This window comes from Cavia porcellus, unplaced genomic scaffold, assembly GCF_034190915.1.
Source record: "Cavia porcellus strain 051 isolate PalLab524CR breed Dunkin Hartley unplaced genomic scaffold, mCavPor4.1 scaffold_29, whole genome shotgun sequence".
Lineage (NCBI taxonomy): Eukaryota > Metazoa > Chordata > Mammalia > Rodentia > Caviidae > Cavia > Cavia porcellus.
This window is the reverse complement of record NW_026947512.1, coordinates 13517027-13530499: the sequence shown is the minus strand read 5'-3', so window position 1 is coordinate 13530499 and position 13473 is coordinate 13517027. Positions and strand designations below refer to the sequence as shown.

The following is a 13473-nucleotide window of genomic DNA, read 5'->3' as shown; positions in this document are numbered from 1 at the left end:
TCATCTTAGCTATTTGGGAAAAAGCGGTGCTGCAGCTGATGGTGATTGCAGTCCAATCCCTGGCCGAGGGTCGTAAGTTTGCCTCTTAGCCTTGGCAAAAGGAGGCAGAGGTGGTGGCATCTGGTCACAGCTGGGAGGCAGTGCGGGCGCGCCCAGCGGGAGCTGCAGGGGAGGACGCGGGCGGGGCGGCCGGGGGCGGGGCGGGGCGGGGCGGGGCGGTGTGGAGCCAGGCCACGCCCCCCGGCCGCGCACGCGCCCTGTGGGGCTGTTAGCTGTCAGGCGCCGAGCTGCGGACCAGCGGCTGCATCCGACGTCCGTTCCTGGACCCCGCGCTCCGATCCCAGCGCCGCGACATCCTCGAGGAGAGCGCGGCCCGGCCCCCGGCCAGAGCACAGAGGCAGACAGCGACCCGTGGGCAGCCGGCCGCGCAGGCGAGATGGGCAACAGGGAGATGGAGGAGCTGATCCCGCTGGTGAACCGGCTGCAGGACGCCTTCTCGGCGCTGGGACAGACCTGCCTGCTGGAGCTGCCGCAGATCGCCGTGGTGGGCGGCCAGAGCGCGGGCAAGAGCTCGGTGCTGGAGAACTTCGTGGGCAGGTGAGCGCGCGGGGCGCGGGGCGCGGGGCGCGGGGAGGGGGCGCACCGGGGTGACCCTGCCCGAGGCCGTGACTCCGGACGGCGCGAGAGCCGGAGCGCGGACCGCGGCTGGGGCGACTGCGGGGCAGGGTGGGCTGGCGTGGGACGGGCGGCGTCCCCAGCTCCGGGCATCCTCCGTCCCCGCCCCCCGCGTGGTGGCCCCCGGGCTCGCTTTCATCCTGCCTTACAAAGCCATTTCCTCCCGATCCTCCGGCTGGGCAGTCCGGGAGGGGTCCACCCGGGACCGACTTCCCCCCGCCTGGCGCGCGCCAGCCCTGGGCAGCCTGGCCGGGTACGCGCCGGGTGCTTTCCAGACCCCTGCTCTTCGGTTTCCCGGCTCAACATCCTCCTCCTTTTCCTGTCACCCTACCCGACCCGAGGCTCTCTGCCCGGCTGTGGGGTTTCATCCCCCCTGGCACTGATGCTTTCTTCTCACCCTGGTTCTCTGATCCTCTCAGCTGTATACTGTTCGAGATCAGCGTCGCCTGTCCCTAGCTGGGAAGGCGGGGTGCGAGGAGAAAGAAAACGCTTGTTGTGCTGAAGCTTTTTCTAGAGATTCTTTCCCACCATTCTTCTCCCTGGAAAGTCAAAGAATAAAATTGGTGTGTTTGTGTGTACACCCATTCCCAGCTCTAGGCGTATGTCCTGGAACCCGAGGCACAGACAGCCAGGGGGTGGCCGTGGACTCCTGTGGTCCAGGTGCTATGTCATTCCTGCATCATCTCAGGACTGACCAGCATCTTTCTGGCACTCTCTCCGTGCCCCCTCCCCCAGCATCCTCTTCAGTTCCTTGAGCTCTTATTTGCCCTCCAAGCCTTCAAGATAACATTCTGAATTCAAATTGTTCTTATGCTTTTGTGTTCTCACAACTCTTAATACGCACAAAGCTAAAGAATTAATCTTTAAAATTGGGAATCAACGTTTATTCTACTGAGCAGTTCAGGAGGGATTAAGTTACCTTAATGGCCTTGGCGGAAGAGTGCAGACATTTACTAAGAAACCCATTTAGAAACCTCATAAAAGCTGAAATCTGTTTCCTAGTACTAAACCAGGTAGCAATGTACAGCAGCCCAGAGTGAGCTGGAGAGGCACAAACTAGAAATTGTACTTTATTCTTTATATTTGGCATGTTAGTGACTTACAGTGCAAAAGGTTCCTGTTCGTGTTCTTTTTCTTTTTGTTAGTGCTTGGTGATGTGTAAAATGTAGAGCTGGGTATTTCCACATCTTTTGGGGGGAGGGAGGTTAATATTCTTTTCTCTCAGATGATGCTACATCTGTCAGATGAAACTATTCATTTTTTTCTCTTTCAAAAGCTATACAGATAATCTAATAAAAAGTAAAATTGGTGGCAATTGTCGGCTATTCTTGAGTAATTAACTTAATCACTTTGCCTCTGTCTTATAATCTATCAATGATTAATGGAGAAAGTCACAGTGAAGCATTTTGCCTACGTCATCTTAGACTTCTGGTGAAGGGATGGGTTTGATCAATTACATTTGTTTTTTAAACAAATACTTAAGAATTGAAATTTCAAGCATTTTAAATACAATTACCATATTTTCATATTTACTTAGATGAACCTATCTTCTAAGGGCATTATTTGTGGCCAGAGCTTTTGGACTTAATGTGGATTTTATGCACATATCTCAATTCTACTCTTTAGGTTCATAAATTCTAAGTTTTATTAATGCTATAACAAGATTGTGCACATTCCGCCTTACTAGCTATATTCTTTTCTAATGAGAATTAAAAAAAGAAAGAGATACAGAAAAGTAAAATATTTAATCTTGAACATTTTTCATGATAGGATGAAAAATAGGAACATTAGAAATACAAAAGCCAGAGCACTTAACAGAATGCTTTAGAAATTTGTTGTATTTTAAAAGTTCTACCAATAATTAATTACTGATAGAATAATAAAAAAAGATGAGATGAGAAGGAAAACTCAATTAATAAATACGTAAAGACTTCATTATCTGTAGAAGTGGCACTTGCCTAGCAGAGCTTATATATTAAGGAGAAAACTTAATTAGAAAGGTCATTTGACTTTAATAAAGATTCCAGTCATTGAATTATTGAGGAGTCTAATTTCTAATTATAACCCGACCTTAGGGAAAATGAAGTTCTCTATTTTGATAAAAGATTCAGCTGAGGCAAAAGGAAAAAAAATAGTAGTCTCATCCCATTGAAACCTTTTAGCTTTTTCTTTATTGTCTAGGAATTTTGCAATCAATATAAGATCCTTTTTTAAAAAGATGCATTTTTTTTTTACATGTAGCTGTTTTCTGTTAAAGACCATGGCCAAATGTGCAATTCTTGAATGCAGTCGTAAAACAAGGGGTCATTGCTTGTGTAAATTGTTTGCTCATGATTTAAGCTTGTTCCCTTCAAAACAAGGGTCCATTTTCTCCTTAATATATAACAAATTGCATTTAGTGGACTAACTATATTTTTTCCTCTCACATAGTTTGCTTAAATTGATTTTTTGACACCATTGAATAAATTTAGATGTGTCTATGTTTACTTCATTTAACTGTGGCTGTAAAAACCAATTTTTGGGTGACAAGTTTGAGATTGTTATGAATAAAATGAGTCATGAATGAACTGCTTGTTTGTGATTTTCTTGCTGAAGTGATGAATTTACATATTAATGTGATATAGTATGAGTAACCAGATTGTTCTTTTGGTTGCTCAGGATGAGATATATGCTGGCAGTGAGAAGCAGCTTAAGGACTAATGAATAGAAGCTGAACTCCATGGTTTGAATATAGGGTTTCACTAGCTGCCTTGATTTGGCCCTTTGGGTTGGTCTGTACCCGGAAGAATTGCTTGTGTGTATATACATACATATATATGTGTGTGTACTTATAAAGCAGTGATGATAATAATGGTTAAAATTTACTGAATGTTTGCTACAGGTGGCTAATATTCTGGATTCTTTTACATAGATAATCTCTTTAGTCATCATAAAACTCTAGAGAGGTAGTTACTGTCCATGAGTCCCATTTTGCTGAAGAAGAAATTAAAATTTAAGAAATTTGAGTAACTCATTCATTGGCTAATTTAACATAAAAAGTGGATTGAGCATTCAGCCTAAGATATTGGCCCAATAATCCGTGCTCCATAGTTCATAATCAAGACCATACTGAGTCTTACCAATTCCTGTGTTAAGTCCTTTCAACTCTTCCCTGCTGTTATATAGACATTTTTATGTAAATAAGAAGCTATTATATTAATACTTTTTTCATATTTATTTATGTGTATCTGCCTGGTCTCACTGTGCTAAGAATTTGAGGTAATTTTTTTAGGCTGAAGCATTATTAGTTAAAGACAAGTATATTTCTTTACTATATTAGCCATTCTTGAAGAGGACTCAAAAATGTAATTGGGTTGTTTACTTAAATCTGTGTTTAGAGTGTATATAGCTTGTTTATAGAGGTACTAAGTGAAAACCGTACTAGTTACTAATGAGAAAATGTTTTTTCATGCTATACTTGCTAGAAACATTAGTTCTTCAATGCTAATTATATAGGTAGAAAACTCTACATTGTATTATTCTAGCCTGAGTGCTAAATAGACTTTCAATTCTGCATAGATAGAAGTGTTCTGAGGGTTAATGATGAACAATAAAATAATCAAAAGCATAGACTATTTTTTATTTAGCAATGAAATGATATACAACTATTTTTTGCTGAATTAATGCTGTATCATGTATTTCTGTGTTATCACAAGTGCACACTTGGTAGGGTTTAATTACCACAAAAACTTAATTTGTTTGTATTAATAATGTCTGAAAAGTGATACAACTTGTTAAACTGGACTGGTTAGAATATTTCTGTTTTGGAGTTTATTTATGCACTTGACTCAATGCAAAAAATGTACTTGACGTAAGAATGAGTTTGGGTAGGCAGTCATTCAGAACACTGGAAGAGTAAGTGGAAGCAGTGTTTAGCAGGGTAGATTACTAGTAGTGTTGGGGGTAGACTAGTGGATTCTCTATTAGTGGAATCTACATTGAGTATACCAGTTTTCATTACTACAACATAATACCTGAGTCTGGGGATTTTATAAAGTAAAGAAGTTTACTTAATTTAGAGTTTAAAGATTGAAGGTTTAAATAGCATAACGTGGTGGTGAGGGCTTCATGGTAGATGACATCATGGTAGATGCATACGCCTGAGATCACATGGTAAGACAGGAAGCCAGAGCGAAAGAGTGGAAGGGCCCATCTTGGTCTTTTTAATAACAACACTTTCTCAACTAACCAAAGTCCCACGAGAACTGCATTGATTCTTTCTAAGTGCAGAGCCTCTGAAGACCTTAATCATCTTCTACTAAACCCTACTTCTTAATGGCCCCACCACCTCTTAATATCACCACACTTCTAACTGGCTTCTAACATTCAATCCATTGCAGTATAGCAGACATGTATCTCACTCAGCACCTTTTGCTAGGGATAATAAGTGGAGTTAAATTATGAGTTTTTATTTATTATTATGATCTAACTTAAAGAGGACTACAAGCTGAAAGAAAGAGGTATTTTTTTCTCCTACCAGAGTCAAGAGAAAACCTTAGGTAAGTACCATATAGAATAATCCAATTTAACTTTCTGTATAAGCTGAAGTTTTGTTATTTTTCTAATCTAAGACTGTTTTGCAATTTCTCAAACATTCAGCATGGACATAAAAATCCAAACAATGATATTAAACATATTTTTATACGGTGGAAGGAAGAAAGGAGCCAATATTTATTTATTTAACCCTTAAATAGCAGGTTAGCAGGCACGGACTGTTATACATTTCCCATATCTTCTATTTCTTACCTGTTTTCTTATTCCTCTTGCCAAAAGGGGAGGAAATGAGAGACAGATCATTTGCCTATGATTACATGGCATCACCAAGCTGGGAACTAGCCTTGGATATGACTCCTGTTGGTATTCTTGATAAACATGGCCACATAATATCAATGAACACATGTGGTGTTTGCTGAATTCTATATATACTGGGTAAAAACATGCAAGGAAGTATGAACATATAGAAGCTGGTGTGAATAAAAAGAGAACTGTCAGGATAAAGTATGGGGCTGCAACTTTTGAAATGGATATGTAAAATAAAGGCAGTGGCTCTACTGCAAATTAACTGCTATAAAAATATATAGAATATTAACTTTTTAAATAAAATGAACACCCCTGAAAACTTACTAGTCTGGAACTGAACTGTGATAAAATGGAAAGTAGGTGTATAAGAGTTTCCAGTGTCACTTGGCAGCCAGTGTCATTGTAGCCCAAGGCTGCCTGTACTGTAGTATCAGTGTCAAAGTAGGGAGGTGCTGATCTGTGTCTCATTGCCTGGCCAGACAACAAGCCATTGAATATAGACTGTCACCTTATCATAAAGAGATACCGTACAGTGAGGAGGGCTGAGAGGAGAGCAGAAGGCAAAGACATCGAGAGATTAGAGATTAAAAATATAGCTGGAGGGCGGGAGGATATAGCTTGGTGGTGGAGCATTTGTCTAGCATGCTCATGGCCTTCAGTTCAATTCCAGGCACTGCAAAGTAATTTAAAATATAATTCATCTTATTTAGTTTGGGTGTAATTTTATATATATAAAACTGGATTCAGTGAAGGTTAATTGGAAGTAGGATAGAATGAATCAGATAAGTGCTTTATCAGGACTGACAAGGCACCAATACTTGTAATATTTTTATTTTCTTATTTAGGGATAAAGCATTTAGTCAAAATAGTGAAATAAATTTAAGGAGAAAAATGTCTGGGAAAACACTCTAAAAGCAAAACTGAGTGTGGGATGTGTTACTTAGAATGTGAAGGGGCGTGTAAAGAAGACGTTGTGACACTCAGTGATGTGTATCTCATTAACCAACAACCATTTCTAACAAATCAGAAGGTTTATTAATATCACATTAATGATATTTTGTGTCTGTGGTCATAGGTAATTTAGCTTTTCTTCATCAGAAACAAGGACTGGCATTTCATTAGCTTTCTGTAAGAAAACTCTTCTGGCTTAATTTTTGCTAACTTCCTGGAGCTACTTTAAGATACAGAGAAACCAAGAGATACGTTCAAGGTCAGGAAAAAAAATCAGATCTGGGTTTAGGACTTGGTGTTCAGAAGTGGGAGCCCTGAGGCAGCTCACCATCCTCTCTTCCTCCTCCTATTGTTTGCTAATGCCTCCCTCACCCCCACCCCACTCTGTTTCTTCCTTTTCCCATCCTTTTGTAATACTGGACTAGTCTTTCTTATCCTTGATAGCTCCCTGTGTCACTGATCTTGGTAGCAGACTACCAGTCACACTACACTGTTGTTTTCTACACAAAACTGTGGACGTATACGAGGAGCAGTACTTTTCTCAGACATGGATCTGGTAATTCTCTATGAATAGTGTACTCTAGAATAAGGTGTGAGTTCTAGGCAACAGAGGGGCCCAGGAAAAAGTCAAATGTGATACTGGGTGTTTTCACACATTATTAATATTTACTTATTAATAATGGTGGGCATTAGTTTCAGAGTTTTTGTTTACCAGGTGAGATGGCCCATTAATAGGCCCTGTTTAAGGCACCTTTCTAAAGAAGTTGCCTAGAAATTAAATAAATAAATAAATAAATAAATAAATAAATGGTCTGTATTGAAAGAAATGAGTGAAGTTTTAGATAAAATAGAAGATGTGTATTTGTATAGCAGATCTACACCCATCATTTTCTTCTTTGTGGTTCTCACTTCTTTGTGTGAATTCTCCTAGTAAGTTGAGTGGCACACATCAACTCCACTGAAATTATTTTAACTCTTAACTTCAGCAAAATTAATACTGCATAAAATGGTCCATATGTTAATTGGTAATAGAGACAGAGGAGTTGTTGGGGGAAAAGATGATACAGTATATTTCATCTCTCAGTTATAGAGTGAGACAAGATTGCTTTAGATCTTGTTTTGTTCTAATAGCCCTGGGGAAAAATCTCTATTTTCAAGGGCTTAAAGTGCACCGTGTGGTTCCTTGTCATATTATGCCATCTTCATTTCCCACCGCTTCAGAGTACTCTGTAGTCACGAATATGCATTCGTGTTGGAAATAGGGCCTCTGAAGAACTCCGTTGCTTATTGTTTCAGGGGCTTGCAACTGAAAGCAAAGAATCCATTTACTCACCTTGTTTATGGTGTTTGTTTGCTTAGATTTCATCAGAAGCACATCTTTGGAAAGGAGTCATCACATTGTGGTGGTAGAGTACAGGGTTTGCTGCCCGGGGAGAGGGAGGGATTAGCCTCACTGGGCCTGCCTTCCTCATCTATGAGTAGGGATAAAGGCTTTGTGTTCTTCACGTGTATGTGCATTCTAGGTAAGACGGTATCAGGTGCTGACCCACAGAATGCATTCCATGAGTAGTAAGTATTAGTTTAAATCTTTTATATAGACAGGATATTTTCTGAATATTTAAAAAAAAGGAGTAAATTTACAAATAACAGTAGACAGTAATGTGTGTGTGCAGAGTTCATTTTGTGAAGATTGAAAAACTAAGGTTGTACCAAAATACTAATTTTTAGGCTAGGCTAACAGTGTATTTGGGTCTTTTTAAAGAAAGCTTTCCTCATGTTTAGTATTTATGTTTTCTGTGAATAGATATATACAACCTAAACCCTATTTTTATACTCTTCCCTTTCAAAACTTAGCTGGATTTTTCATTTATTATTTCATTAATCTTTGAAGTTTCCTTGAGTGGATCAGGGAAAAAAATGTTAATTTTTATAAATGAAGACTATTAAACTGGAAAAAAGTTAACTGACACGCTAGGATTCACTTTGTGAACACAAGAGTAATGAATAATACAACCAATAACAAAGATATTATAGAACTAAAACAAATATTGTTGACCTTGTTTTTGACATTCTCTTGGAGAACAGATTTTAAGGTTTCTGATTCTGTGATATGCAGTGAACTATTCTTCGCATACCTTTTTCTTTTGGAAATGTGAGGCAAAATTGCATGCAAAGAGGAGAAAGAAGAGGAAAAAGCACCTGAGGAAGTCAAAGTAATATACAATGATTATTTTCAGTGGAAAGATTTATATTCTGCCTCAATTGACGCTCCTTCAACTTTTTGACCATCAGTTTTAGCTCTTGGGGTATTAACTTCATTAGAAATTCTGTGTGTTATTTTTGCGTCATTAGATATTCTTAGAAGATTTACAGAATAATAGTTGGGGAGTCTAATGTAGCGGAAGTGTACAACTTTTGTGTACATCTGTTTATGTTTTCTAATTAATAAAACTGAGACCTATTCTTTTTATATAGTGAAAAGAAGGGAAAATCACTGCCATTTGCATTCATAGATCCTAGCATTCATGGTACCGGGGGAACACCAGTCACATGATGCTTTCGCCAAGTACCCATATAGTAAATACTGCAGGCCTTGTGGACTCACTTTAAGAACTTTGCTTAGTCCGTTTACTTAATCCCCAAAAGAAATACTGTGTGAAATTCAGAGAACACTTGATTTTAATTGTGTATTTTGAATATTGTATTTTCCCCAGGGATTTTGTTTCCTGAGTCAGTGAGGTCAAGTGGCAGAGGAATCCTGAGCCTCCTGCTTGAAGAGCAAGGGTGGGGAGAGAAGGAAGTGGAAGCCCTGTGTCCTCGAGTGTCCACTGCACTGTAGGGAGGTAGAAGGAAAGGCGACGGAGTCTGCTGTGCAATAGTTAGTGCTGTGAGTTGGTTTGGGGTGGATTTGGTTTATATCAATGGCAGGTCCTCCTTGTGTGTTTGTTGAACAAATGGCTCAAGCAGGCTGAAGTGGCGAGTGGAGAACAGAACTGGCCTTCTTCAGTTCTCTCCTTGGTTGTCCTTATAGACACTTTATTGTGTAGTTGTTATACTCTTTTTTTTTTTTGTCTTTTTCCTTTTTACCGGTACCAGGGATCGAACTCACGACTGCCTGCTTGCAAGGCAGGCGCTTATGCCGCTGAGCTAAATCCCCAGCCCCTGTTGTTACACTCTTCAGTTGGTTGTGTTGTTTGTCTGCCCAATGATTTGCAGCCTCCATAAAGTCAGGCGCTGGGCCTCCATTGTCATTTTATCATGCAGTGATAACAATCAGTAGGAATAAAATAGCTATTTGATTTTGTACAAATCATTTACCCAAGGTGAGAAACCTGCCTTCTTCATGAACAGATTGGTAGAGAATAGTGGAGGAGGAGTTAGATTTTTTCAAAGTGTGATTTGTTACTGCTAATGGGCCAAGATGTTTACTTAGTTGGTTTTCACAGCTTAAAAATGTGTTAGATTACATCCTAGGTAGCAATGATAAATATTGTTTTGTGAAACTTTTATATTAGTTGTATATCTGGGCAGTGAATCCCTGGTTTATGAACACTTGAGTTGGAAACTTTTACCGATACAAATGAATCTCATATTGGGAACATTTGTAAATATGAACTAATTGCAGAAGTAGCTCCTGTGTCTGCTAGACATTGTGGTGGTTGTGGTGCTGTGTGCTCACTGCACAGTATGATAGTGTACAGCAGTACAGGGCTCAGTCAGAGCCCAGGATGTCCGGAAGCAAGAGGAAAAGCAGTGGTGATGTGGTGGGGACCACAAGGATGTGCAAAGTGATAACCATGGAAACCAAGGTGAACATAGGTGAGGGGATGGACTGAGGTGAAAAGATGGTAGACATCACTTGTTCTTATAACATGAATCATTCAGCCACTGTCACAATTCTAGACAAGGACAGCATCATGGGGCACGTGAAGTCTGCTGTGCCTAAGCACTTTGTCAGACTTAGAGCAAATCTGAGTTACAAACGTTCTCCCAGAATGGATCTTGTTAGTAAATCAGGGTCCTACTGTTTATGCATACTAGGTGGCAATATAAAATGTATTTCCTGAGATGGCTCATAAATAATTTAAAATTGTTGAATGTGTCTGGAATAGATTAAATCTAATATACTTCTTTGTTTGATGACACGATTCACATTTTACTATGCTATTCTAATATGTTGAGTTAAAATGGATGTAATTTTATTAATTTTGTCATGTTTACTATCTTATAGTTGGAAAATACATATACATATAAAATATATATATAATGAAAATCTAGGCATTCCAAATATGTATACAATAAAAATTGCTTTTTCCCGGTGAGATTTCTTAAGAAGTTTCCTTTACCTGCATGCCTGGTAAATAACTTGCATTTGTATTTTGTTATATGACATTTATTTTATTTTTGAAGACAGAAATTGTAATAACCTCATTTGTAAGTAGGTGATAAGGCCAATTGAGAAAGATTATGTTTGAAAATTCTAGTAGCAGATGGATTTGTTTGTTCACTGAGTCTTTACAAAGAATCATATTTTGACAATCCACTGTATGCCAGAAGTCATGCAAGGCTCTCTGTATGCAGCTATTCCTCCAAAGAATTTGGTGACCCAGTTGAATTTGATATGCATGGTGCTATTATCATCCGGGTAGCCAGGCTACCAATTGTGATAAGAGGTATGTGTTAGAAAACAGTTGGTCTGGTCATGCTGCTATCTTCAAATACTTGAGGAGCTGTTAGTTAGAGAGGGCTTAGATTGATCTGTATGTGTTTCCAGAAGACAGAATTAGAACAAATGAGTAAAAGTTGAAGACAGACAGACTTACACTTCATGTAATGGTGACTGTTCAACAATAAGATTAAAAAACAGAATGGGCTGCCTGCAAGGCAGTAAGCATTTTATTACCAAAAGAGTAGAGACAAGATTGGTGACTGACTAGCTTGCTGTGGTCACCAAACTGAGCAAAAATATGTTGAAGAGTCTATTTTTTTTTTTAACTTAGAGCCCTTGATTTGTTTTAGTGACTGTCAGAGAGGAGCTTGACTTTTAAAAAAAGTATGTTTTCTATAGACTGTCTCTAGGTAGACAAGAAATGACAGATACATAAATCCATTAATGCCTCTATGGGTCTGGCCCTTTTAGGCCTTCCAGAGTACTCACGGATACTAGTGTGTGGGTGTAAACAAACAGGAATCTCTCCTGGAATGGCCACTTTCACGAAGCAGCCGTGGATAAGGATGTTTTAGAGGAAAACTGTATTTAGTTTTTGAAAACAAGAATTGATTTTAAAGCCTTTTATCCTAATACCTAGCAGTTCCACTCCTTAAGCGGCATCTTCTTCAGAAAGACATTTAGGTCCAGTTTTTCCTTTGTCCTCGATCCCGGCACCATCCCGGTGCAGGCTCTTCCCCCTTCTCGCGTGGATAACTCTGACAACCCTGCGCCGTATTTCCGCCCTTGCTTGTTAACGTGAATATCGCTGCTCTCGGGAAAATTTTCCAGATCACTATTTTAACATCTATCTCTTCAAGACTCTCCAGTTGCAACCTCCTTTTCAACCTATACTTGATTTTCAGAACCTCCCACCTGTCCAGCTTTTGCTTCTCATTCCTCCTCTGTGTGTTTTCATCCCACTTTTCTGATTTTTCTGTGCATGCAGCGGTTATTTCTCATCACACAGAAACAAGCATGGGCGGTGCAAAGCATGGTCTTTTGTGATCAAAAGGAATTCACAGTCAACCTATATGCAAGCATCTACTTTGTGAAAAACACCATTATGGGATGAAAAGGCAGTTAAAATATTTCCCTTCAACAGAGTTGGATGGAGTTTGCATAGACTGTACTCTAGAACTTGTAGAAGGTTGAGAAGAATTCAGAGTGAATGCACTCTGAAAAGCCACACTGCCTGGGTTCACATCCCAATCCTGCCATGTCTCAGCTTCACATTCTCATAAAATTATCTAACTTTTCTATGCCTCAGCCTTCTCATCTATACAATGGGATAGCAGTAGTAGCCACCTCATAGGGAAATTAATAGAAGTAAAACATTTCAGACAGTGTCTGTCACATAATAACAGTGATATGTTTATGATTATTATTATTGAGAAGAAGAGTTACAGAATTTGGATGATTTTAGAAGTACTGTTCTGGATGATCACAGAAAAGGACCACATCTCTTTGGAAAAGCTAAGAAAGATTTTATGAGAAGAGTTAGGATTTGGAATGGACACTAAAGGGTAAGAATTTGATAGCTCAGGATGAGTCTAGGGGAGCCCCAATCCACTCCACCAGTTTTTTCTCCCACTATTCTCTCTAGACACCCAATCCAGATGGAAAAGTCTCTGTTCTCTATGCAGGACCGCTAAAATTAAGAATTGGTACTTAACTCAGGAAGTAGTAAGGGGCTTTTATAACATGCTGTAGTCAGGTTTTAGAAGGATTAAGTAAGTCACACACGATAACATATATACATGATGACAATGGCCAGGTCATTGATGAAAAATAAGTGATCTTATGATATACGGAGTTTGATTCAGCCTGGTTATGGATGGGCTTTTCAGAGGGGTCTGTGATTACCAATGATGGGTGAAAGAGAGAGAGAAAGGAATCCAAACCTATACCAAATTTTTAGTGGGTACCAGAAGGAATGGTAGTAAACTTCATAGAAACAATAAGTTTAGAGTTGGAAGCAATGCATCCTCCCTTACTTCCAACAAACCAAATCCTTCCTCTACCATCAAGTTCAAAATCATCACCAAGCCTCTTCATTTGACCACGTGTATGTACTGATTGTGACCTTATCTCATGTCCTTCTGATTTAGTTCCATACTGTTTAGTCTTTGAATATTTCCTACTGTTTCATTAATGTTACTGTTTGGCTTCTGTGGTAGACTGCAATCTATTTAACTATTATTTTAAACAATATTATTTGAGGTACATTACACACTGAATGTTTATATTTTCCCAATTTCATATGTTGAAGTATTAACCTGCTGTGTAACTGAATTTGG

At 39.5% G+C, this 13473-nt stretch overlaps 1 protein-coding gene across 6 annotated transcripts in view; it reads left to right on the top strand.

Moving 5' to 3' along the window:
* Positions 1-245: 245 nt before the first annotated feature.
* Positions 246-13473, top strand: part of Dnm3 (dynamin 3) — a 548406-nt gene continuing 535178 nt past the window's right edge. For 3 of the 6 annotated variants that reach the window (XM_063239982.1, XM_063239984.1, XM_063239983.1), the window contains exon 1: positions 246-597. In XM_063239982.1, the coding sequence (XP_063096052.1) occupies positions 437-597 (161 nt within the window). In that variant the 5' untranslated portion in view covers positions 246-436. The remainder of the gene's footprint in view (positions 598-13473) is intronic. The other 3 variants (XM_063239981.1, XM_063239980.1, XM_063239979.1) reach the window with 1 other exon arrangement.